Source organism: Chenopodium quinoa, unplaced genomic scaffold (assembly GCF_001683475.1).
Source record: "Chenopodium quinoa cultivar QQ74 unplaced genomic scaffold, ASM168347v1, whole genome shotgun sequence".
Lineage (NCBI taxonomy): Eukaryota > Viridiplantae > Streptophyta > Magnoliopsida > Caryophyllales > Amaranthaceae > Chenopodium > Chenopodium quinoa.
The window spans coordinates 2,896,116-2,922,166 of NW_018742914.1; the positions used below are offsets into that span (position 1 = coordinate 2,896,116).

The 26,051-nt window shown below is 37.9% G+C and overlaps 1 protein-coding gene across 1 annotated transcript; it reads left to right on the forward strand.

Annotated features, from left to right (window-relative positions):
* The first annotated feature begins 22,261 nt into the window (after positions 1-22,261).
* LOC110727875 (zinc finger MYM-type protein 1-like) lies at positions 22,262-26,021 on the forward strand. Its single transcript, XM_021907456.1, has 2 exons — positions 22,262-23,037; positions 23,390-26,021. The coding sequence occupies exon 2, from the start codon at positions 23,689-23,691 to the stop codon at positions 25,372-25,374; it is 1,686 nt and encodes a 561-aa protein (XP_021763148.1). The 5' UTR covers positions 22,262-23,037; positions 23,390-23,688; the 3' UTR covers positions 25,375-26,021.
* Positions 26,022-26,051: the final 30 nt, after the last annotated feature.

Here is a 26,051-nt window from a genome sequence, read left to right on the forward strand (position 1 = left end):
ATAACAATAAATAAACTCTTAATAACATAAATATACAAAATGTGTCGATAAATAATGAGTTTAAGGCAAAGTTCTATAAAAAAGTCAAAATAAAAAATACACAGGAACAAACTACGGCGCTGGAGGACGTAGGCCCATCATAACATAAAATTGCGCCGTACGAGGAGTCACCTCTCCACCAGCCCCAGTTCCAGCTCCATTCTCCGTAGGAGGAGGAAGACTCAATATAGGACCACTCCACCCAGGATCAACCTGAGGCTAAGGCTGCGGAGGCTGCTGCGATGACGAGCCTACCTCGTACATCCCACAACCTCTGAAAGCCGAGGTACCCTCTCCTACCGGTGCAACATGAGCACCGTTAGAAGAAGATCCCGAGCCCTCAGCAACGTCAGCACGGGCAGCCTCGGAGCAACCACCTCTACCCCCTGACGAAGTACGACGACGTCTCGAGCCGGACCTCGCCGGATCCCTCCGCCCCTTAGGTCTCACGCGGGTGTGAGAAGCGATAGGTTGGCCGTGCAAAAAGAACTAAATCAGAAACAGGGAAAAATTGAAACAGTAATGCAAGGAAGTATATAAAGAAAGACTACCTCTCGGGTGACCTCATTCCAACGGCAAGTGGTCGCGTTCCTCATCCGGACGAGCTGGCTCCGGAAGGCATCTATACATCGTGCCATCGCCGAAACCACCTCACGTGAAAACTGTCAGAAAAATTGAGCGCTCTACGAAGCGCTCACCCTCGGGAGCTGGAGAAATCATCTCCTCAATCGGCCCGTACATCCCTTGATAGTGGATGGACATACGGGGTGGCACGAACTCAGCAGCACCGTCCTGATAAGACAAAAAGGTCGGTAAAACATTACTTGGGGGCTACTTCGCGGAAAGTAAAGAACTGAAAATCTTACCCTCGCATCCTCAGCCGGTACGGGGGCTAGAGCTAACAAAGGTAGTAGCTCCTCAGCATATCACCGCCCGAGGATCACATAGGACCGCCAAGGGGTACCAGCTCCCTCAGACATGCTCAACAAACGCGCGTCATTGAACATATAACGTGGTGGAGGAGTGGAAACGACGAAGACATCAGAGGAATGCTGTCTAGCAACCCTCTCTCCTAAGTACGCGACCGCTCCATAAGTCCCCAAGAAATAGCGACGCTTAGCAGAATACTGTGCGGCTAACCCAAGGACTGTCCAACCGCTCCACGGCCGGTACACCACCCCAGGACCCTACAAAGAACATCAATCAGGCAAGAATATATCTAAAGCACCGCGGAAAAGCAAAATAAATAATAAAAGTCGTACCGCGATGATCCGGTTCCGGACGTGTGTAGTAGACATATCTACATGGTGGCCGAGGCGCTCACTGGAAATCCCCGCGGCGATGGTCTCGCCGGTGCAACAGAAGGAAAATACTCGTAGAACCAAATCTACAAAGAGCTAAAAGTGTGAGTAAATGCTTAACTAATATGTAGAGCTAAACTTTATAGGGAATAATGTTTACCTCTACGACCTTCCAAAAAGCAGACAAAGCAACGTTCGTCCCAAAGGACCGGTGTCGACACGAGTCCCTCAGCGCACGAACAAAGTCAGCATAGGCCAAGCTGGCCCAGTCATAAGTCCCAATCTGATGGAGATCACGGACAGCAGGGAGGTAGTAAAGCAATGCCCTACTACCCTTGTCAGGGGAGAATGTCCCTGACAACAACATCAGCACAAAGATGCGCACCCGCTGCTCTCGGGTGGTCGCATCGTAGTCAAAAGCCGCTGCCAGCGTCGAGCGGCGAATTCCTCTAGCACTAAACTGAGTCGTCTCGACCTCAGCTCAGGCCCGAATAGCAATCGGCCCCAACAGCTCCTCGACCTCCGAAGAAAAGACGTCGATTCTGCTGTCAAACGGCAGCGGCACAGAGGTGAACTATAGTCCTGTGATGAGACTGAAGTCCGTAGGGGTGACCATCATCTCAATCCAGGGAAAATGGAAGGTGTTGGTAGTGTCCTAGAAGAACTCCACCAAAGCGCGCACTACATGATGACCCCTGCTGGAGGCGACCATAGCCTCAGAGGTCTCAAATAGAGTAGCTAGCCCGCAAGACTCCCATAGGAGTCTTGTCTCAAGATCCCTGGCGATGTGCATCCTGTACAAATCGCCTAAACCATCACAGCCAGAGCCATGATGCCGTGTCCTCCCGGGCACGATGCCCTGTCTTAATCTCTCACAAATGTGGTAGAAAGGGGCGAAGAACAGGGTCCGCTCATCCCACTCCAGAAGTCGGCCAAGCGAAGTGGAATGCGTGATGTCATCCTCTACGGGCTCATGCTCCCGTCTAGTGTTTCGGGACCGTGAACCCGAGCCTCGCTGTCTAGCCATGCTACATTGTGCAAAATTATCATGAATTAAGGTTCTATAGTATCTAGGGTTCGCCTAGCCGCATGATACTATGTTCACAAAAAAAAACAGAGTACGTAGTACTAAAACAGAACACAAATTCAAATTGAGCATAACAGCATTTTTTCAAGCAAACAAACAATTTTCTTGCAATGCTATAGTGATTATTGTGACAAATTGAACAAGAATTGCTAGCAAAAATATCAAGAACGAGTCACATTGTTCTTCACGACCTTAAGAGGTCTAACAATGGCAAATTGCTCATTTCTTCACCAAATTGAGTCAAACGAGTATCAAATTACTCCCAAGGCAATATATAAACATAATCAATCAATTTCATGGCATAAAACTTGACAAACAAAGCAAATTGAGCATTATAAATTTCGAATTTTCATGAAATTCGTGAATTAACATGCCAAGAATTCATAAAAACCGATGTGAGTTTGAAGAAAACTTACATAGATCAGGAAAATAGATGAAAAGAGCTTTCATTTACAACAAATTTGAGTGAATTCAGTTGAGAAACGAGCAAACACCGAGCAATTGAAGTTTTCGGACTTTCTTTCGAGCAAAATCGCGACAAGTAGCAGCAAAATGAAGGGGAAAGGGGTATTTAAGGAAGTCCCCGTGCTGGCGCCAAGCCCTATGCATTGGCGTCACAAATTAGGCTTGGCGTCTGGCGCCAATATCAGCGCCTGGCGCTAATGCTAATAAGGTGGTGCTGATGGCTTTTCAGCGGCGCCAAAGCACCCAGCCACCTGATGAGGTTGTGCTAGCCTTCTGCAACATATTTTTGGGTTCCTTGGTACGCCAGTTAGCCCCTCTAAGAAATTTGACATGATTGAGTAATCGGCTTGATTACCTAAAGTGATCGACTTGATGAAAGATCGTCTCACTTAGCTTAAAGCGCCTAAGCATTGGCTCATTAGCAAAAAGCACCGATATAATGGTTCAAAAGCAAAAGGGCACCGACATACAGGTTCAAAGCAACAGAAGCGCTGACGTACAGGCATTGCGGGAGCAAAGTTCAAGCGAACTTTTAAAGATCGACAGGCGTGGATCTTCGGTAATTTCCTTTGGAAAATTATCGCATCAAAAGAAGATTACTTCAAGAGAAGATATCTTCAACAGAATTCTCTAGCTTGCGGAGAGTTGTCATAAACAATTGGAGGTAATTTCGGGCGAAGTTGTCTTCGATCATATTCCCTTAGGCATGGAAGATGGTCATAATGCGGATGGGGATTGTTTCAAGAGAAATAATCTTCGATAGTATTCCCTTTGATGTGGAATATTATCAATGCGGAGGAGGATCGTTTCAGGCGAAGCAATCTTCTAATTTGGAAGCAGTTACGGGCGTAGCGGTTTTCAAGCGGGATGACATTCTCTAGCTTGCAGGAGGTCATCAAAACAATCGGTTACTTTCAGAGACGTGTGCTCGACGGTGCAAGATACGCGTTTCTTGACTCTTTTATCTATTTAACTAACTCTAGTTTGCAGGTATTGGCGTTATAAGAATGATTTAGGATCGTAGAACGTTCTGAATCATTCTCCGTCCCTATCGATACTTTGACTTTTGTTTTCGAAACTCGCGTTTCTCCAAACTCAGTCAAAGTGGGGGCTTCTGTAGACACCCATTTGTGTCTCCCCAAAACCAAACCCAGTGATGAGTACCTTTCACGTCGAATCATAATCGAATGAAGCGAAAGTGTGGAAAGTCTAGTGTTGCGGAAAGTTTTAATTCTTTTCTCTTCTCTCTGATTTTGAAAACTTATTTTAAGAAAATGGCCAATCCAGTTTGGTTGGTCCATCATATGGGTCCAATAGTAGTGTAGTTGGATGGGGCTTGCAAAGACCTTTCCAACGATATATTATAAGCCCAATTCCGATGAATATTGAGGAAGTTATGACCAATTTACCAAATTGGGCCCGGTTTGAGCTTTATATACGGCCCAATGATCTAGGGGAGGGCCTAATATGATTTATCATTCCTAATGCAATTAGGAATGGTTTTAGTCATCTAGAATCTTCTAGAAGGTTCCTTTCATTCCTAATTCAATTAGCATTGATAAATTGACTTTTGACTTTTCAGAGTTTTAATTAAAATCAAATAGCATTTTCGAGGAAATTATATGATTTTATCCTCCAATACGGTAAACTTATCTGATTTTCAAAAACGCGTTAAATTTAAGCTTGGCGTCTGACCCCAGGCCTTGGCGCCTGGAACCAGGCCTGGCGCCTGGCGCTAGCCATTGGCGCCTGGCGCTGGTGTTGGCGCCTGGCGCTAGTGTTGGCGCCTGGCACCTGGCGCTAGCCATTAGCGCCTGGCGCTAGTGTTGGCGCCTGGCGCCAGTTAGCCAAGGGTGGCGCCAGCTCTGTTTTTTGTGCGTCAGACTCTATTTTGTTTAATTTATCTTTTTGGCTGATTTTCTCTATAAATATCGTATTAAAAACTCCGTTTTCAATCATCATCTACATCTATCATTCACCAATTCTCATGATCATTCATCGACAATCAGTTTTCTAATTCTCTCATCTCTCTTAATTTTCTCTTAATCTAAACCTTGCTTTTCAAATACAAAATTCCGCATTCACAAGATCTAGAAACACCTAGCCATATTAGAATTTGTCTTCGCCCTAGACGTGAAAGGTTTAATTTCTGAGGGTTTGGTCCCAAATCTCTATTTCAATTACTTAATTTAATTGTTTGATTTATTATTTTCCTTGAAGTTACTAACGTGTGTATTTTGTTATTAGAAAGAGGTACGAGGCATCGAAGTAAGTGCTTTAATGGTTTTTATTGATATTATGATGTAGAAATCATGTTTACATTGTTATTATGATATTCCTAGTATCATGTCTAGAGTAATTTTAATATTAAATATGATTGTTGTGATGCTTCCTATGTTCTTCCTAATATTTATTATTGTTAGTATCATGTTAGGGTTAAAGATTTGATTTTTATTGCTTAGTGACATGCTAGGGTTTGTTATTAATCTTGTTAGTATCATGCCTAGGATCTTGCTATTTTTATTATGCTTTAACATGATTCATGATATTTATTATTATGTTGCTTGATGCTATTTATTTTTTATTGCTTGATCACCTTTTATGCATGTTTCAAGGGAATTTGTACTTGTAATCACGCTTAATAAGATAATTAATAATCTTGTTTAGGGTTAATGTGATTATAAATTCAAGTGATCGCCAATAATAGATTTATTTGTGCCTTAAATTCAACCAACATAGATAAAGAGGTTTAGGGTTAATCCTATTGATTGCATGTTAATTAAAAAGCGCACATGAATACGATCAGAATAAAGTAGAGGCCTATTATTAGGGCAGGTTCAATCTCTTTTAGGTTGGATTTGTACCTTCATCCCCGAACCCTTATTTGGTTCTAGACCTTATGGAGTTGACGATCTCTTGGATCGTTAAGGGGTGTAACCTTCACCCTGTGAACGGTTTACAAGTTCCTAAAAACTTGTTGGTGACTCTTTTGCTGTATCTTCTTCCCTTTTGGACGCCACCGTACTTTAGTGTATGATCACAGTGGGGTTCAAGCTAGTGGGATTAAAGCTTGAAATTATTCCCTACAATTTCCTTCATAATTTCAGCAAATAAAACTTTTCTTAGCTTTTAGAAAAATAACATCATGTCTCTAGTCTCCAAAAGTTTTACCAACTACACTCATGAATGGTTTCGGTCTCTTAATGCCAAGGAGAGAAAAGAATTAGATGTGTTTCACTTGGGGGTATTTATGGTGTCAAAGGGGTAGATCTTGATTCATATTTTATTCATACCGCTCTAGAATATTGGGATGTAGATACTCATTGCTTTAGAATAGGGTATGATGAAATTACCCCTTTGCCGGAAGAGTTTGGTGCTATTTTAGGCTTCCCTGCGCTAGATCTTGTAGTAATCCCTAGAATAAATGAATATTATTATAAGGATTTTGAACGCTTCTTCAATTTAAAAGACTAAGATCTATTAAAAATAGTAGATGGTAGCGTAGTTAATTTGAAAGAATTTGCTCGGCATTATGTTGATAGACCTTATTCTGAATCTTTCCTTGTGTATAGAAGAAGGGCTTTCATGTTTTGCATGCTTAATTAATTTTTTCTTACTAGTGGTAAAAATAATGAGGGTCAATCAATTATATCCACTGTTTTAGAACAAATTGAGTCTGGGAGAAATCCAATGCCTTTAATAGTTGGAGAGACTATGCTTAGTCTTGATGAATTAAAGAAAAATCCAAAAGCACCTTTTCGGGGCTCTCCAATTTTATTACAGGTAGAAAAATAATATTTTTAATTACATAAATCAAAAATATATTTTTGTATAGTAATAATAATTTATTTACATTGCAATTTTTACAGATGTGGCTAATGGAAAGACTGGAATTAATTAGCCCTCCGGACAACATTGAGAAGTATACTCCAAATTGCTTCGTGAGAAGGAATAAACGCTTCTCTAAGATGGGGCTCCATGAATGGAAGAAGGTCTTCGAGTCTTGTAATTTTACCATCAAGTGGGTCAGCCCTTGGTGGAAAATAGAAAAGATGGTTGGTGTCAACAAGCAACCTTTCTGCCGCCTTCCAAGCTTGTTCCGCATGACTTTTTATTATCCCTGCAGGGTAAAAAGACAGTACGGCCTACTTCAGACTATTCCTTCCGGTGATCTTCGTCGTCCCTACGAGTTCCCTATCTCCTAAGAAGTAGACAAATTTGATGCTTATTGGAGCGCTAAATCTTTATGGGAAGTAATTACCCAAAAGGTTCCTCCTTCTTTGCTCAATGATGTGAAAAATTGGCTTCTGAAGAAACTTTCAAAGGATGTGAAGAAAAATCAGAGTAAAACAAATGTGAAGAGTCGTCTACGTGACAAGGTGATTCCTGTTAAGGAACGCTTGGGTGAAAGGATTGAGTACAAAACACCTATAATGCCTAAGAAGAAGAGTAGTGCAACAGATAAAGGAAAAAGGAAAGCTGACACCACAGAAAAGAAAGCTTGGGTAGAAAAGAAGCATGGGGTCCTAGCTGAGGGGGAAACTATTTACTCCAAGATTGAATGTAGATCCTCTAAAGTATGCCTACTAGCTAAGGTTATGGATGAGGAAGAAGATGCAGACAAGAATTTGAAAAGAGCTAAGAAAGAGAAAGAAGATTAAGAGCATTGCTTAATTTACAATTATTAGACTTAGTTTTAAAATTTAAAGTTAATTTATTTAAGCTTTTATTTAAATTCCATCAATAATGTAATTTATTTTATTACTGAAATTCTAGCTTTTTAATTAAATTATTTACTTTAAATTTATTTTATTAAAGCAATGAAAACCGAAGAATTAATTTTTCAAAAAAAATTCGAGTACAGAAGTCGAAAATTTTCCAAAAACACCGAAATATTCCCAGACATTTTACAGTAAATTGGCGCCACAATTCTGCGACTGGCGCCAGCTGCGGCAATCTGGCGTCAGGCGACGGTTGCCATTGTCTGGCGCTAACGTTCATCGGCTGGCGCCATAATCTTTTCCGTGACGCCGATGTTTCGTCGATCTTCTGTCGAATTTTTTATTAATTCTAGGGTGCGAGATTAGAAAAAAAAAATAAAGTGGTCGCACCCGTAAAGGGTTGCCTACATATCCTTTCTTAAGGAATCAGGTCAAACGTAGCTCTCTTGAGTATCCATCTCAAGTAACTATGGGTAGTATTTCTTAAGTTGGTCAAGATTTGTCATGTTCGAGAACTCATTGCCATCCATGTTAGTTAATTTTGCTGCACCTCCTGACAGGATTGTTTTGACAATGTAGAGTCCAGACCAATTAGGTCTAAATTTTCCCCTTGAATCTACAACATTTTTCCCTAATGCTTTCAACACCAAGTCTCCTACTTTGATGTTTCTTGTCTTGACCTTCTTATTAAAATGCCTAGCCATACGAGTTTGATAACATTGAGTGTGATGTAGAGCTTCTAGTCGTTTTTCATCGAGTAGAATTAGCTCTTCGTATCTTGCCCTAGTCCATTCAACTTCATCGAGTTTGCTCTCTAATGCGATGCGTAGAGATGGAATCTCTAGTTCGACAGGTTGTACGGCGTCCATTCCATAAACCAAGGAAAATGGCGTATTTCCTGTTGATGTGCGAATTGACGTGCGATAACCCCACAATGCGAAGTGAAGTTTGTCAGGACAATCCTTATAATTTTCCTTCATTTTCTCGATGATAGTCTTTAGATTTTTATTAGCTGCCTCGACTGCTCCATTTTCTTGAGGCCTATAAGGGGAAGAATGATGATGTTGAATGCCATATTTTTGTAGCAATTCTTCACATTCGGCTTGAAAGTAAGTTCCATTGTCACTTATCATTTCATGTGGGACTTCGTATCGACAAATAATATTTCTCTCGATGAAGAGTGCTACATGTTTTGCAGTGAGTTTAGCGTATGATTGTGCTTCGACCCACTTTGATAAGTAATCAATTGCCACTAGGATATATTCGTGGCCTTCTGTTCCTGGGGGAGTGATTTTGTCGATGATGTCAATTCCCCATGTAGAAAACGGCCATGGCGACGTGTAGGTGTAGAGCAAGGATGGAGGAACATGTTGTAAATTGGCATAGATTTAGCACTTAGGGCATCTTTTTACGTATTGATGGCAATCTCTATTCATTGTAGTCCAATAGTATCCTTCTCACATTATCTTTTGGATTAACATTTTGCCATTTATGTGAGTTCCACAAATTCCTTCGTGGACTATCCTCTTTGCTCTTTGGGCATCCTTTTTTCCTACACATAAGAGAGATCGACCCTTAGGTACCCTTTTATGTAGCTCGTTATCTATGAATACGTATTGGGAAGCCAAGAGTCTTAATGCTCGCTTTGCTCTTTTGTCTGCTTGGGGAGGATATTCTCCTTTGGTGACATAATTGAGTACCACAGTTCTTCTTCTTCTTCGTCTTGGATTATTTCATCATCTTCTATAGCTTGAATATATGCTGGTTTGTGCCTTTTTTCTATATTTAGAGGCATTTGCTCGATATCCGTAGGAATCCTAACCATTGAGGCTAGTCTTACCAAGGCATCAGCAAATTGATTTTCTTCTCTAGGTATATATATGTATTCTACCTTCTCTAACTGATTAGTAAGAGTTTTCAGATAGGTTTGGTAAGGGGCAAGACTTTTGCTCCTTACTTTCCACCTTTTAGAGATTTGATTGATGATTAATGAATAGTCCCCGAATATCCGTAATTTTTTTACTCCCAATGCCAAGCTGTTTCAAGGCCTACCACACATGCTTCGTATTCGGCAGCGTTGTTGTAACGTCGAAATCAAGCTTTATGGAGATTGGAACATGCTCTTCTTTAGGTGATACTAGTAATACTCCAACGCCACATCCCTTTTGGTTTGAGGCTCCGTCGAAGTATAAGGTCCAAGTATCATCTGCAGTGACCATTAAGTCTTCATCTGGAAATTCATTGTCTTGTATTGGCGTTGAGTCTTCTATTGGAAAATCCGCTAGAAAGTCTGACACCACAGATCCTTTGATAGCTTTTTGTGGCATGAACCTTACATCAAACTGGGCTAAATTGACTATCCATCTCGATATGGGTCCATTGAGTGTAGATTTCTCGAATAGATACTTGAGTGGATCTAATCGGGAGACTACAAAGACTGTATGCACTAGCATGTAATATCTTAGCTTGCTTGTGGCCCACACCAAGGCAAGGCACAACTTCTCAAGTGGTGTATAATGTGCTTCATATTCGAGCATTTTCTTGCTTAGGTAGTAGATTGCGTTTTCTTTGCCTTCTACTTCTTGTGCTAGCATAGCTCCCATTGTCTCTTTGGCAACTGTTCAGTACAACCTAAGAGGTATTCCCGGAAATGCAGGTGCTAATACGGGAGGATTTGCGAGATAGGCTTTGATCTTTTCAAAGGCTTTTTGACACTCGTCATCCCATATTATTGGTACATTCTTCTTAAGCTTTTTAAAGACTGGTTCACATATTGTTGTCAATTTTGATATGAACCTACTTATGTATTGCAATCGGCCAATAAATCCTCGAATCTGCTTCTCGGTTTTGGGCGGTGGCATTGACATGATTGCTTTGATCTTGGTTGGGTCTATCTCTATTCCTCTAGAGCTTATGACATAACCCAAAAGCTTGCCTGAGGTGACTCCAAAAGCACATTTAGATGGGTTCAACCTCATATTGTATTTTCTTAGCCTTTCGAAAAAATTTCTTAAGGCTACTTGATGGCCTAGGCGATCTTTTGATTTTACAATCATGTCATCCACATATACTTCAACTTCTTTATGCATCATGTCATGGAGTAAGGCAGTCGCTGCACATTGGTAAGTGGCACCCGCGTTTTTCAACCCGAAGTGCATTACCATGTAGCAGTAAGTCCCCCATGGTGTTATGAAGGTTGTTTTCTCCATGTCTTCTTCTGCCATGAGAATCTGATTATAGCCTACATATCTGTCCATGAACAAGAAAAGTGCGTGATTTGCTGTGTTATCCACCAGAATATCGATGTGTGGTAAAGGGAAGTCGTCCTTTGGACTTGCCTTATTTAGATCTCGGTAGTCGACACCGCGTTTTTCAACCCGAAGTGCATTACCATGTAGCAGTAAGTCCCCCATGGTGTTATGAAGGTTGTTTTCTCCATGTCTTCTTCTGCCATGAGAATCTGATTATAGCCTACATATCTGTCCATGAACAAGAAAAGTGCGTGATTTGCTGTGTTATCCATCAGAATATCGATGTGTGGTAAAGGGAAGTCGTCCTTTGGACTTGCCTTATTTAGATCTCGATAGTCGACACACATTCTTACCCTTCAGTCTTTTTTCGGAACTGGGACGATGTTGGCGACCCATTCGGGGTATTTAGATACCTTGATGAAACCTGCAGTTATTTGTTTTTGAACTTATTCTTTTATTTTAAGAGCTACGTCGGGTTTCATTCGACGTAACTTTTGTTTTACAGGTTTCATTCCCGGAATTAGTGGTATAGTGTGTTGAGCTATTTCTCTATTAATGCCTGGCATATCTTCGTATGACCAAGCAAATACATCGATGAATTCTTTAAGTAAGTTAATTAAATCGGTTCTTTCTTGTTCATTAAGTGTTTGTCTGATTTTAACTTCTCTTTTATTGGTTGAATCATTTGAGATATCAACCGTCTTAGTTTCTTCAATTATCGGTGTTTTCTTTTCGAGTGTTTCCATTGCTTTAATAAGTTCTTTGTCTTTTTCATTGTTAGTTAAGCAATGCTCGTCATCTTGGGTTAAAGAAGAATACAAGAAGTAAGGAGAAGAAATTATATTATTATACTCTGAGATCATTACATCAAAAAGTGATATGTCCTTAGGGACTTGATCACTAACTATTCTAGGAGAAGAGATAGAAGGGGAAGGTGCTACAACTAAAGACCTAGATGACTCTATAAGGAGAGACTCTGACTCTGACTCTGATTCAGACAACTCTTCGAACATCGGTCCTTGCCCTGTCGTGATGGAGATCTTCTTTCCACTTGGAGTAGTCACCTTGACGCTCTTGCGCCACCCTTGTAGTGATCCTTCCGCTGGAGTGATTAGCTTCGAGGGATCGAAGCTTTCTCTTTGTAGGACTGTTTGAATGAGCGAGGAGTTATCCTCTTTGTACGTTGGCTCATCCTTTTCTCGCTCAAATAATAATCCCATGACATTAAAGTCAAAGCATGGGGGTGCTTTCTCCTTATGGACAGGAGTTGGAATTTCATCTATGAAATAGCAATCTAAGAATATTTCAAATCCCGGTTGCCTTATGCCGTTTACAACAAATGGTTTAGGAAATTCGTAGCATGGATAGTCCTCTCCTTCTTTTACGAATTGACCATTAAGTGTAAGAGGGTACTGATCCATTGGGATTTCTTTCTTTTGAATGCGAGCGTCCCTACGTGCCTTCGAATTTTCCTGGGCTCGCTTAAGATCTTTCCGAGTCGGTTCGAAAACAAGTCCGAAAGTATCTAATTTAGGGAGGCCAGATGAATCCAGCGGTTTTGCTATTCCCTTTTTCTTTCCTAGGGTCATCCCAGGAAAATGTCCTTGTTTCTTCAGAATAGCATTCACGATCATGTTAGAATGGGAGTCGTGGCAGAGAGGGGTCCTTTCATCCTCCTGGATTAAGGAGACCTATTCGTTAAAGCCCCATAAATCTTCATCATCCTCATCATGCTCCACGTGAATTATTAGATTTATTATAGACTTGATTCGCACAGTTGAAGCATCGATGGTAATAGGAATTCCTCCAACTATAGCTTTCACTTGTTGGTGAAGAGACGAGGGGACGACCTTTAGGTCATGAAGCCAAGGGCGTCCCCACAATAAATTGAATGAAGCTTTGATATCTACTACTTGGAAAGTAGTAGCATGTTCTATCGCTCCCGCCGTTACATTCATGGTAATTTTACCAAGAGCTTGACGACGAGTGTTGTCATAGGCTCTTATTCCTTGCGTTGACGGGGTTAAGTCTTCATCCCTTATGCCTAGCATCCTCACAGTTCTAAGTGGACAGACGTTAATGGCTGATCCATTGTCTACAAGAGTCATAGGGACGTTCATTCTCTTGCAAACTACTGTGAGGTTTAATTCCTTATAGTGTTTGTCACCTTCTGGGGGTCAATCCTTTTCAAAAAAGGTGATCAAATTGATGGGACTAGGTAGATCACTCGTGAGGAAGTTAGCCAACCCCTCAGGAGTGGTGTCAGAATCTATCCCTATTTTGTCCAAGGCATTCATTACAACCAACCTGTGTTCTCGAGACGTGGCCAGAAGTTTCCATACGTTCATTTCGACTTTTGTTTTCTTGAACTGTTTGACGATGTCATTATCTTCAATGACAGGAATGGGAACTTGCTGTGTGGTTGGCATGGGTTGTGTTGAAACAGGAGGTTGCATTCTCCCGGATCTTGTGAGAACGTCTATTGATGAATCTTCTTCAACCCAAAAGTCATCCATGGCATATGACACCGAAAGTGGAGGTCCTACCATGTATTTTAAGTAGACGTCTTACTAACGTGTGTATTTTGTTATTAGAAAGAGGTACGAGGCATCGAAGTAAGTGCTTTAATGGTTTTTATTGATATTATGATGTAGAAATCATGTTTACATTGTTATTATGATATTCCTAGTATCATGTCTAGAGTAATTTTAATATTAAATATGATTGTTGTGATGCTTCCTATGTTCTTCCTAATATTTATTATTGTTAGTATCATGTTAGGGTTAAAGATTTGATTTTTATTGCTTAGTGACATGCTAGGGTTTGTTATTAATCTTGTTAGTATCATGCCTAGGATCTTGCTATTTTTATTATGCTTTAACATGATTCATGATATTTATTATTATGTTGCTTGATGCTATTTATTTTTTATTGCTTGATCACCTTTTATGCATGTTTCAAGGGAATTTGTACTTGTAATCACGCTTAATAAGATAATTAATAATCTTGTTTAGGGTTAATGTGATTATAAATTCAAGTGATCGCCAATAATAGATTTATTTGTGCCTTAAATTCAACCAACATAGATAAAGAGGTTTAGGGTTAATCCTATTGATTGCATGTTAATTAAAAAGCGCACATGAATACGATCAGAATAAAGTAGAGGCCTATTATTAGGGCAGGTTCAATCTCTTTTAGGTTGGATTTGTACCTTCATCCCCGAACCCTTATTTGGTTCTAGACCTTATGGAGTTGACGATCTCTTGGATCGTTAAGGGGTGTAACCTTCACCCTGTGAACGGTTTACAAGTTCCTAAAAACTTGTTGGTGACTCTTTTGCTGTATCTTCTTCCCTTTTGGACGCCACCGTACTTTAGTGTATGATCACAGTGGGGTTCAAGCTAGTGGGATTAAAGCTTGAAATTATTCCCTACAATTTCCTTCATAATTTCAGCAAATAAAACTTTTCTTAGCTTTTAGAAAAATAACATCATGTCTCTAGTCTCCAAAAGTTTTACCAACTACACTCATGAATGGTTTCGGTCTCTTAATGCCAAGGAGAGAAAAGAATTAGATGTGTTTCACTTGGGGGTATTTATGGTGTCAAAGGGGTAGATCTTGATTCATATTTTATTCATACCGCTCTAGAATATTGGGATGTAGATACTCATTGCTTTAGAATAGGGTATGATGAAATTACCCCTTTGCCGGAAGAGTTTGGTGCTATTTTAGGCTTCCCTGCGCTAGATCTTGTAGTAATCCCTAGAATAAATGAATATTATTATAAGGATTTTGAACGCTTCTTCAATTTAAAAGACTAAGATCTATTAAAAATAGTAGATGGTAGCGTAGTTAATTTGAAAGAATTTGCTCGGCATTATGTTGATAGACCTTATTCTGAATCTTTCCTTGTGTATAGAAGAAGGGCTTTCATGTTTTGCATGCTTAATTAATTTTTTCTTACTAGTGGTAAAAATAATGAGGGTCAATCAATTATCTCCACTGTTTTAGAACAAATTGAGTCTGGGAGAAATCCAATGCCTTTAATAGTTGGAGAGACTATGCTTAGTCTTGATGAATTAAAGAAAAATCCAAAAGCACCTTTTCGGGGCTCTCCAATTTTATTACAGGTAGAAAAATAATATTTTTAATTACATAAATCAAAAATATATTTTTGTATAGTAATAATAATTTATTTACATTGCAATTTTTACAGATGTGGCTAATGGAAAGACTGGAATTAATTAGCCCTCCGGACAACATTGAGAAGTATAATTGATTGTATGTCCTCTTTACTTGCTAATTCCGGAAGATTATCCATGGCATCGAAAAAGATCTCCTCCTCTTCTTCGTTGGCATGGATTTCTTTAACAGGTTTGATGAGAGACGAGGGGTCAACCTCGTTTTCCTCATCAGTTATAGCCAAGGAATGAGCGAGAGGCGCATTATCAATACTTGGCTTCTTACAGGCAGGGAGCAATGGTAGCTTGTTATTGTCGATTAAGTCTTGGATAGCTTCTTTAAGCTTCCAACAGTTGTCGGTGAGATGACCCCTACCTTGGTGATACTTGCAATGTGCATTGGGGTTCCAGTTAGCCGACCTCTTTTCGACTGGTGGGTCCCTAAATGGTCCAATAGGAGTTATAAGACCTTTTGCATTTAATCGATCAAATGCGGTGTCATAACTCATTCCAATAGGAGTAAAGTTCCTCCTAAATGGTTTCTTTTGTCCTTGATTCACTACTAGAAAACACCTTAATTGCGACGGAAAAGTTCGTCGTAAACTATGTAAATTCCGTCGTAAAGTTGGTTTACGACGGAATTCCGTCGTAAATGGTTGTCGGAAAACCCTTTGTAGGAAAATGGCCATTTTACAACGGAATTTCCGTCGTAAACCAACTTTACGACGGAATTTACGACGGAAATAATATCGTCGGACTTGGAATCGGCCTTTGATGAACTTCCGTCGCAAATTTGCGACGGAAAAAGTTCCGTCGCAAAGCTACATTACGACGGAATTTTCCCTCGCAAAATATAATTTGCGACGGAATAGACGGAATTTTCCGTCGCAAAATATAATTTACGACGGAATTTTCTGTCGCAATGTATATTTGTACGATGACACAAAGTGATGACTCGATCAATAATCCGAACTGTCGTCAAAATGACAGGACTGGCGCCTCTCTTTGCAGTGTAGCGCCTGACGACAGAACTATCGCCATGCGCCACACTCCAAAGAGTGGCGCTATAGTTCAAACTTTGGCGCCATTGCTGGAGCTTCGATCTGAAACTGTTTTCGGTATTATTAATCAACAGGAGTATGCCTAAAGTCGTACTAGGTCAATTCTAGTTAAAATATTAGACTTTATTTACTCGAACTAATTAATTAATTAGGCAAAGTTCTTTTATTCATTAATTTATTTAATCTTAGCATAAATCAAACAAACAGTTAGGAAAAAACGTATACCATATGCACAACAAATAATGCGCAATTAGTCAAGTAGGCACAATATGATGCAATGAGTTTGCAACCTAACCATGGCTCTAGTTCTCTAAAGTTCGGGATATGGGTTAGTCAATAGAGGGTCCATGGTTAATTGTTAGGATGCACCGCGCAAAAGCCTACCCGTGAAGGGTTGGCGCGAGTGGATGGGACATCGCGAATTTAAAAAAAAAATCGTTTCCATGGTTTGGTGAATTCAACATTCTCGGATGTACCCTTTGTTGCTCAGAGCGTTCAATCAGGTAGATGGAGCATGAATTCCCAGGGGGTTATGTCCATATGTAGAACACATATGGGTTTCAGAAAAGTGAGAAAAACTCAATCAGGAAGTAGGATCGAGCAAACAATGCTAAAAATTGGTCGAAATTAGAACGCATATTTCTGGCTCGGTATTAGAAGACTTTGTCGCCAGGCGCTAAAGCCAAAAGTTGGCGCCAACTTCTGTTCGCTGACGCTAATTCCTACATGCCTCAGCAGCTTTCTGTGCTCGATAAAATTTTCCAGTTTCGCGCAGTGTTATTTCGGTCCTAGTTGTGAAAGATATTCCTCAAATTTCCTACGTGTAAAAATCCTATGTTTTAACTCATTACGGATGGTCTTTCCAATGAGAACTTTTTTATGCATATGACAATAATGTTAATCAAAATTACGCACGTAAAATACTTAGAACGTTTCGAGTCTCATCCACTCATTCTAAATCATTGTCGAAATAAATTTCAGGAATTAAAATAGAAATCCTCCCTAGTGGAGTCGCCAAAAAACTGTAGGGAATATTTCAAGCATTAATCCCTAGCTTGAACCGCACTGTGATCATACACTAAAGTACGGTGGCGTCCAAAGGGAAGGAAGCTAGAGCAAAAGAGTCGCCAACAAGTTTTAGGAACTTGTAAACCGTTCACGAGGTGAAGGTTACACCCCTTAATGATCCAGGAGATCGTCAACTCCAATAGGTCTAGAACCATGACTGGCAGTTCGGGGATGAAGGTACAAATCCAACCTAAAACAGATTGAACCTGCCCTAATAATAGGCCTCTACTTTATTCTGATCGTATTCATGTGCGCTTTCTGACTAACATGCAATCAATAGGTTTACCCTAAACCTGTTTATCTATGTTGGTTGAATATTAATGCACAAATAAATCTATTATTGGCGATCACTTGAATTATAATCAAATTAACCCTAAACAAGATTATTAATTATCTTATTAAGCGTGATTACAAGTACAAATTCCCTTTAAACATGCATAAAATGTGTGATCAAGCAATAACAATAAAAATCAAGCAACATAATAAATAATCATCATAAAAATAATAATAAAAATTATAATTATGACAATTATAAATAATCATGATCATGTTAAAGCATAACAATAGCAAGATCATAGGCATGATACTAACAAGATTAATAACAAACCCTAACATGACACTAAACATCAAAAATCAAATCTTCAACCCTAACATGATACTAATAATCATAAATATTAGGAAGAAAATAAGAGGCATCATACTTTAATCATACTTGATATTAAAGTTACCCTAGACATGATACTAGGAATTTATTGTTGTCACCCTAAACATCAAATTAAATAAAACATCCTAACATGATACTAGGAATCATAATAACAACCTAAGCATGATTTCTATATAATAACATCAATAAAAACCATTAAAGTACTTACTTGGATGCCTCGTACCTCTTTCTAATAACAAAATACACGTGTTAGTAACTTCAAGGAAAATAATAATCAAAACAATTAAATTAAATAATTGAAATAGAGATTTGGGACCAAACCCTCAGAAATTAAAACCTTTCACGTCTAGGGCGAAGGCAACTTCGAATATGGCTAGGTGTATCTAAGTCTTGCGAATGTGGAATTTTGTATTTTGAGAAAAGGCTAGTTTAGAAAAGAGAGAGAAAGAGTAATAAAGAGATTCTTGATGAGAGTTGGTGAATCAAAACGGAGTTTTTAGGAGGCTATTCATAGAGAAAATAAGCCAAAAAGATAAAAAATCAAAACAGAGTTCTGACGCGTAAAACGAGGTTTGGCGCCAGACGCTAACGCTAGCGCCAGGCGCCAAGCTTAGTGTCAGGCGCTAATGCTGGTGTTTGGCGCTGACTAAAATATTGACGCGTTTTCTAAAATCAGATAGAAATTGCCGTACAGGAGGATAAAATCGTATTTTCCTCAAAAACATTCTTTTATTCTGATTAAAACTCTAAAAAGTCAAAAAAAGTCAATTTATCAATGCTAATTGAATTAGGAATGAAAAGAACCTTCTAGAAGAATCTAGAAGACTAAAACCATTCCTAATTGCATTAAGAATGATAAATCCATATTAGGCCCTCCTCTAGATCATTGGGCCGCATATGAGGCTCAAACCGGGCCCATTTCAGTAAAATTGGGCTTATAATATATCGTTGGAAAGCTCTTTTCAAATCCTATCCAACTACACTACTATTAGACCCATATAATAGACCAAACAAACTGTATTGGTTATTTTCTTAAAATAGGTTTTCAAAAACAGAGAGAAGAGAAAAGAAATTAAAACTATCCACAACACTAAACTTTCCACACTTTCATTTCATTCGATTATGATTCGACGTGAAAGAACTCATCACTGGGTTTGATTTTGGGGAGACACAAATGGGTGTCTACAACTATTGACTTTACTAGTTGTGCATGAACAATTTATTATCATAACCCTTTTATAAAATTAACACTTGTATTTATGAAATAATCTTTAATGATCCATAATAATAATAACAATTATAATAATAATAATAATAATAATAATAATAATAATAATAATAATAATAATAAGGTAGTAGTAATACTTTCGTAAGTAGTTGTATATGTGAGTAGTAGTAGTCTAGAAGGTATAGTAGTATGTAAATAGGAGTAGTAGTCATAATAATAATAATAATAATAATAATAATAATAATAATAATAATAATAATAATAATAATAATAATAATAATAAGAAGAAGAAGAAGAAGAAGAAGAAGAAGAAGAAGAAGAAGTAGTACGTAGCATTGGTGTAGTAGTAGTAGTAGTAGTAGTAGTAGTAGTAGTAGTAGTAGTAGTAGTAGTAGTAGTAGTAGTAGTAGTAGTAGTAGTAGTAGTAGTAGTAGTAGTAGTAGTAGTAGTAGTAGTAGTAGTAGTAGTAGTAGTAGTAATAGTAGTTGAGAAGAGTAGCAGTAGTAGTATTAGTAGTACTAAAATGAGAAATATATGGCTTACTTACGGTGAGCAACGCAAGGAAGGAGATGGCAACAAGGTCGTGGTCGAATGGCGGCGGTATGGTGGCAGCGAGGAGGTGCTCGTGAGGAGCTCAACACCATAAATGAAAGCTAAAAGGAGGTGAGTGTGGAGGAGGAAGGAGAAAGGAGAAGGAAAGTAAGAAGAGAAGTAGGAGATGTGATGAAAATAGCTCATGTTCCATGGCTATTTATAGGGAAGTTTGGTACTACTTCAAGGTCTTCAACCATGGCATTCAATGAAGGAGGCAAGTGGGCAAGTGGATGGGTTTTCCCCCTTTATTTGCCGACATGCTCAAATTTATTTATTTATTTAGTATATATATATATATATATATATATATATATATATATATATATATATATATATATATATATATATATTGAAGTAGAATGCTAGGCAAATTGATGTATTGTTTTTGTGTAGTACTAGTGTACTACACATATGAATTGAACTTGTATATAAAAAGCGAATTTGGTACTTTGTTGTCTAAATCGGGTATAAAGTATTAACGGTTGAAAATTTGGTTTATATATGACAAACTTTGACTTGACTCATATAATTAAAATCTTTATAAAATATAATTATAAAATTATCATATAAATATTTTGTATGATAAAATATTTTGAAAAATCCATATTTAATAGTTATTAAATGACTTTAAAATACGGGGTATTACAAGTACAAATATCATTGAGGGCTCCGGAAGAGCCACTATAAAATTGCCTTGGGGAACTGAAATTAAAATAATTGATGCTTTATACTCCCCATTGTCTCACAGAAATTTATTAAGTTTTAAAGATATTCGCAACAATGGTTATCATATTGAGACAATCAATGAAGAAAATAACGAATTCCTTCAAATCAGAAATATAACTCAAGGCACAAAATATGTTTTGGAGAACTTCCTTACATTCTCCAGTGGTTTGTACTACACAAAAATCAATACTGCTATAGTAAACCAGAAGTTTACTGATAATTTTGTTGTTTGGCATGACCGGTTAGGCCACCCTAGTTCAATAATGATGCGAAAAGTAATAACGAATTCATGTGGACATTCTTTAAAGAGCCAGCATATTCTTCATAATAATTTTTCATGTGCTGCTTGCTCAGAAAGCAAGTTAATAATTCGTCCATCACCAGCTAAAATTAATTTTAAATCAATTAGTTTTCTGGAACGTATACAAGGAGATATTTGTGGGCCCATACATCCCCCATGTGGACCATTTAGATATATTATGGTTTTAATTGATGCATCAACTAGATGGTCACATGTGTCTTTGTTATCAACTCGTAATCTGGCGTTTACGAGATTACTTGCCTAATTGATTAAGTTACGGGCACATTTTCCATATACTCCCATTAAGACTATTCGGCTTGATAATGCTGGTGAATTTACATCTCAAGCTTTCAATGATTATTGCATGTCCATTGGGATAAAAGTTGAACATCCTGTAGCTTATGTTCATACACAAAACGGTCTAGCAGAGTCATTAATTAAACGTATTTAGTTAATTGCTAGACCATTTCTTATGAAATCCAATCTCCCAATTTCTGCTTGGGGACATGCTATATTACATATGGTAGCTCTAATTCGCATTAGTCCAACAAGTTATCACAAGTTATCCCCCTTACAATTGGTTTATGGTCAAGAACTAAATATTTCCCATCTAAGAATTTTTGGATGTGCGGTTTATGTTCCAATAGCTCCACCACAACCCTCTAAGATGGGTCCTCAAAGGAGGTTGGGAATATATGTTGGGTTTGAATCCCCGTCAATAATTGAATACCTTGAGCCTACAACAGGGGATTTATTTACGGCTCGTTTTGCAAATTGTCATTTTAACGAGTCATTTTTCCCAACATTAGGGGGAAAAAAGAGAGTTGGAAAAGGAAATTAAATGGAATGAATTATCATTATCATATCTTGATCCTCGAACTAAACAATGTGAACTAGAAGTTCAAAAGATAATTCATTTACAAAGTTTAGCGAATCAATTGCTTGACTCGTTTGCTGACCCAAAAAGAGTGACCAAGTCACATATTCCAGCTGTAAATGCTCCATTTACAGTAGATGTCCCGGAAGGACAAAATAAATTTGCTAATGAGTCTAAACCACGTCAGAAACGTGGAAGACCAATAGGTTCCAAAGATAAGAATCCTCGGAAAAGAAAAGGAGCATTGATTGATGATGGTTAAATTGAAGAAACAATTTTCGAAGGATCTCCAAAAGAGAATTTAGACATGATACAGTAAGAAATTCAAGTACCTGATAATGAAGAAATTTCAACAAATTATATCATGTCTGGAATTACATGGAGCCGAAATCAAATCGACGTCGATGATGTTTTTGCATGTAATGTAGCATTAGATGTTATGGATAATAATGAGGATCATGAACCAAAATCCATTGAAGAATGTTGACAAATAAATGATTGGCCAAAATGGAAAGAAGCAATTGAAGCAAAATTAAAATCTCTTGGAAAAAGAGAAGTATTCGGACCTGTAGTCCGTATACCTGAAGGTGTAAAGCCAGTGGGATATAAATAGGTCTTTGTGCGAAAGAGAAATGAAAAGGGTGAAGTTGTAAGATATAAGGCACGCTTAGTTGCACAAGGATTCTCACTAAGACAAGGATACTCTCATGTGGTGGATGCAACTACTTTTAGATTTTTGATTAGTCTGGCAATAAGAGAAGGACTTGATTTACGTTTGATGGATGTAGTCATAGCTTATTTATATGGCCCACTGGATAATGACATATACTTGAACCTCCCAGAAGGATTCAAACTGCCAGAAGCAACAAAATCTAGTTCTCGAGAACATTTATGTATTAAATTGAACAAATTTCTTTATGAATTGAAACAATCTGGCAGGGGCGGACCTATTAAGCCCTTATGGTGAGCAATTGCAGCCCCATTTTGTAAAAAAAAAAATCAGGTATATAAGCCCAAGCTAGTTAAAAAAAAAAAGGCCCAAAAAATTGAACCCCCATTCTAAATGTGTCTGGCACATTACAAACAAGTAGTGGGCTCCTTATTTCTCCAATTAGTGGGCTCTCTATTTCTCCAATTCTCCTAAATGTTTCACGTGATTGGGGTACATAAAAATCAATTTTTTTTTTTAATTTTTTTAAAAGTTCTTGTACAGTCACTGAGTCACTCACCCTTTTCAACCCTTACCCAACTTTCTCTCTCTAACTCAAATGCCTCAATAGCTCAAATGCCCAGATCTACATAGTACTACTACCAAACTACCACCTAACCCAACCTCACAGCTAGTTTTTCCGACCTGAGTTCGCTAGATTGCTGCCGCCTGCCGGAAAAGTTCGTCGCCGTTGACCGCTTCCGAGTTCCGACTTCTCCAAGCAGCAAATTGTCCACATTTGAATTAATATACAAGAATACAAGGTATTAAGGTTAATTAATTTTTCCTTATTGTACAAATTTATGTACTTCTTGCCTTTACTTTGAAATATTTAATCAAGATTCAAGAATTAATTTGTACTTTGTAGAATTAATTTGTGTATTTGATTGATTTAGATTGTACATTATAAATTTCAACTTTAGAGTACTAATTAGACTATTAAAGTGACTGTGTGTAAGTGATTAACTTAGGTAATTGATTAAATTTATATGAAATTGAATGATTGTCTTATTTTAAATTCTAATACTGTGCAATTGCCAATTGTGCAAATGTGACTAATTTTTTTTATTAGTTTGTTTATGACTATTTATTTAGAGTATTCTATTTTTCTATCAGTGAAAGATGGTTGATGATAGGAGTAGTCCTCCCCGTAAGAAAAAAATTGGTTTATTCAAAAATCCAAAAGAAGTGAAGCAAGTTCTTCATCACCAACTCAACCTCCAATAACTCAAACAGAGCAAGAGTGTTCATCCCCATCTAATAACACACCGGAAACTCAGGAAACTGGAACGGGATCAATACCTACTACCAATGGGAGTACAACATTTGCATCAAGGGAGAGACAAAGTGAGCTTGATGTTACTTCATTGCCACATGATCCAGATAAAAGGAGAAAAATTGTGGAGTATCATCCGATGGACCAAGATGCAGTGAGGAGAGTATATATACAGAGAGGTCCTTGTCAGCCACTTACTCACAAATTTCCTCAATCAAACTTCGGAGGAGGTACATTACGTCGCTTTAATCGTTCTTGGTTTAAGAAATATACTTGGCTTGAGTATAGTCAAAAGATGCTACATTTTGCCTTGTGTGCTATTTGTTTAAGAATGAAACTTCTAAAGCTGCAGGGGGGGGGGGATGCATTTGTTGTTAATGGATTTAGAAGTTGGAATAGGCCAGTTAGATTTAGGAAACATATTGGTGGGGTTAATAGTGCTCATAATCAAGATTTACAAAAGTTTGAAGATATAAAAAATCCAAAAACATCCATCCAAACTTCCTTGACTCAAGCTTCAGATCAAGCAAAACATGATTATAGAGTCCGTTTGACTGCTTCACTTCAATGTTTGAGATTTCTTTTGCGCCAAGGATTGGCATTTCGTGGCCATGATGAAAGTGAAGATTCAAATAATAAAGGAAATTTTCTTGAACTTTTACAATGGTTTGCCGAAAAAAATGAAGATGTAGGAAATGTAGTCTTAAAAAATGCTCCAGGGAATAATCAAATGACTACTCCTTCAATTCAAAAAGATCTTATCAATTCTTGTGCTAAAGAAACTACTAAAGCAATTGTGAATGATATTGGTGACGATTATTTTGGCATTTTAGTCGATGAGTCTAGTGATGCATCTCAAAAGGAACAAATGGCTTTGTGTGTGCGTTATGTTGATAAGAAAGGAATGATAATGGAACGGTTTCTTGGGATTGTTCATGTTCGGGACACCACTGCCTTGTCTCTTAAAGAAGCTATCCTTTCTTTGCTTAATGAACATTCTTTGAGTTTGTCTAGAGTTCGGGGGCAAGGATATGATGGGGCTAGTAATATGAAGGGTGAAATTAATGGGCTCAAAACTTTAATCAAGAATGAAACATCTTCTGCATATTACATTCATTGTTTTGCTCACCAACTTCAATTGACTCTTGTTGCCGTTTCTAAGAAAAGAAAAGATTGCGGTTGGCTTTTTGACACACTTTGTGATTTGTTAAATGTTGTTGGAGTATCTTGTAAGAGAAAAGATGTTCTTAGGGGAAAACAAGCTGAAAAAGTTACTAAAGCTATTGAAAATGGTGAACGTGAAAGTGGAAAAAGTAAGAATCAAGAACTTGCCTTAGCTAGGCGATGTGACACACGTTGGGGATCTTGTTATAAATTGATGGTAAATGTGATTGCTTTGTATCCTGCAATTCGTGAGGTGCTTGATTTAATTGGGGATGATGCTAGAAATTGTGATGATGCTCGAAAAGCGGATAATGTGAGTTTTGCAATTGAGTCATTTGATTTTATTTTCATGATCCACTTGATGAAAACAATATTTGGGATTGTAAATGAATTAAATAAGGCTTTGCAAAAAGGAGATCAAGATATTGTTAATGCCATGTCACTTGTTTCTTTGACTAAAGAAAGATTGCAAGACATGAGAGAAAGTGGGTGGGATAATTTCCTTACCACAACCACTACATTCTGTGAGAAAAATGGCATTAGTGTTCTTGATATGAATGGTGTGTATACTCCTCCGGGAAGGAAAAAACGTGGTCGTTTGGATACTACTAATATGCATCATTTTCGAATTGAAGTTTTTTTTAGCGTAATTGATCTTTAACTACAAGAGCTTAATAATCGATTTGATGAGGTTAGTATGGAATTACTTGTTTGCATGGCTTCTTTGAGTCCCGTTGATGTTTTCTCTTCCTTTGATAAACAAAAGATACTAAAACTTGCCGAGTATTATGAAGATGAGTTCTCAAGTGCTGATTTGTTAAGCCTTGATGATCAACTAGGGAACTATATTACTGATATGAGAAGAGATGATAGATTTTGGGGATTAAATGATCTTAGTGAACTCTCCATGAAGTAAGTTGAAACAAAAAAGTGTCAAGTGTTCCAACAGGTTTATTTGCTCATAAAGTTGGTGATGATTCTTCTCGTGGCAACCGCAAGTGTGGAAAGAGCATTTTCATCAATGAATTATGTGAAGAATAAGTTACGAAATAGCATGGGTGATAAATTTTTAAACGATTGTTTGGTTACTTTCATAGAGAGAAACATCTTCCTTGAAATTAGTGATAACGATATTATTAAGCGATTTCAAGAAATGAAAATTCGACGAGAACAATTGTAATTTATTTTTTTTAACTTTGTTTCCCCCTTATGAATGTATTTGGTTTGTATTATTGAAAACAATTTGTAATTTTCGGTGATGTATCTTGACATTTCTTTACTTTGTTGTTCGTACATTGGTATGATTAAGTTGAAAGTTTATTTTGGACCCCCATTTAT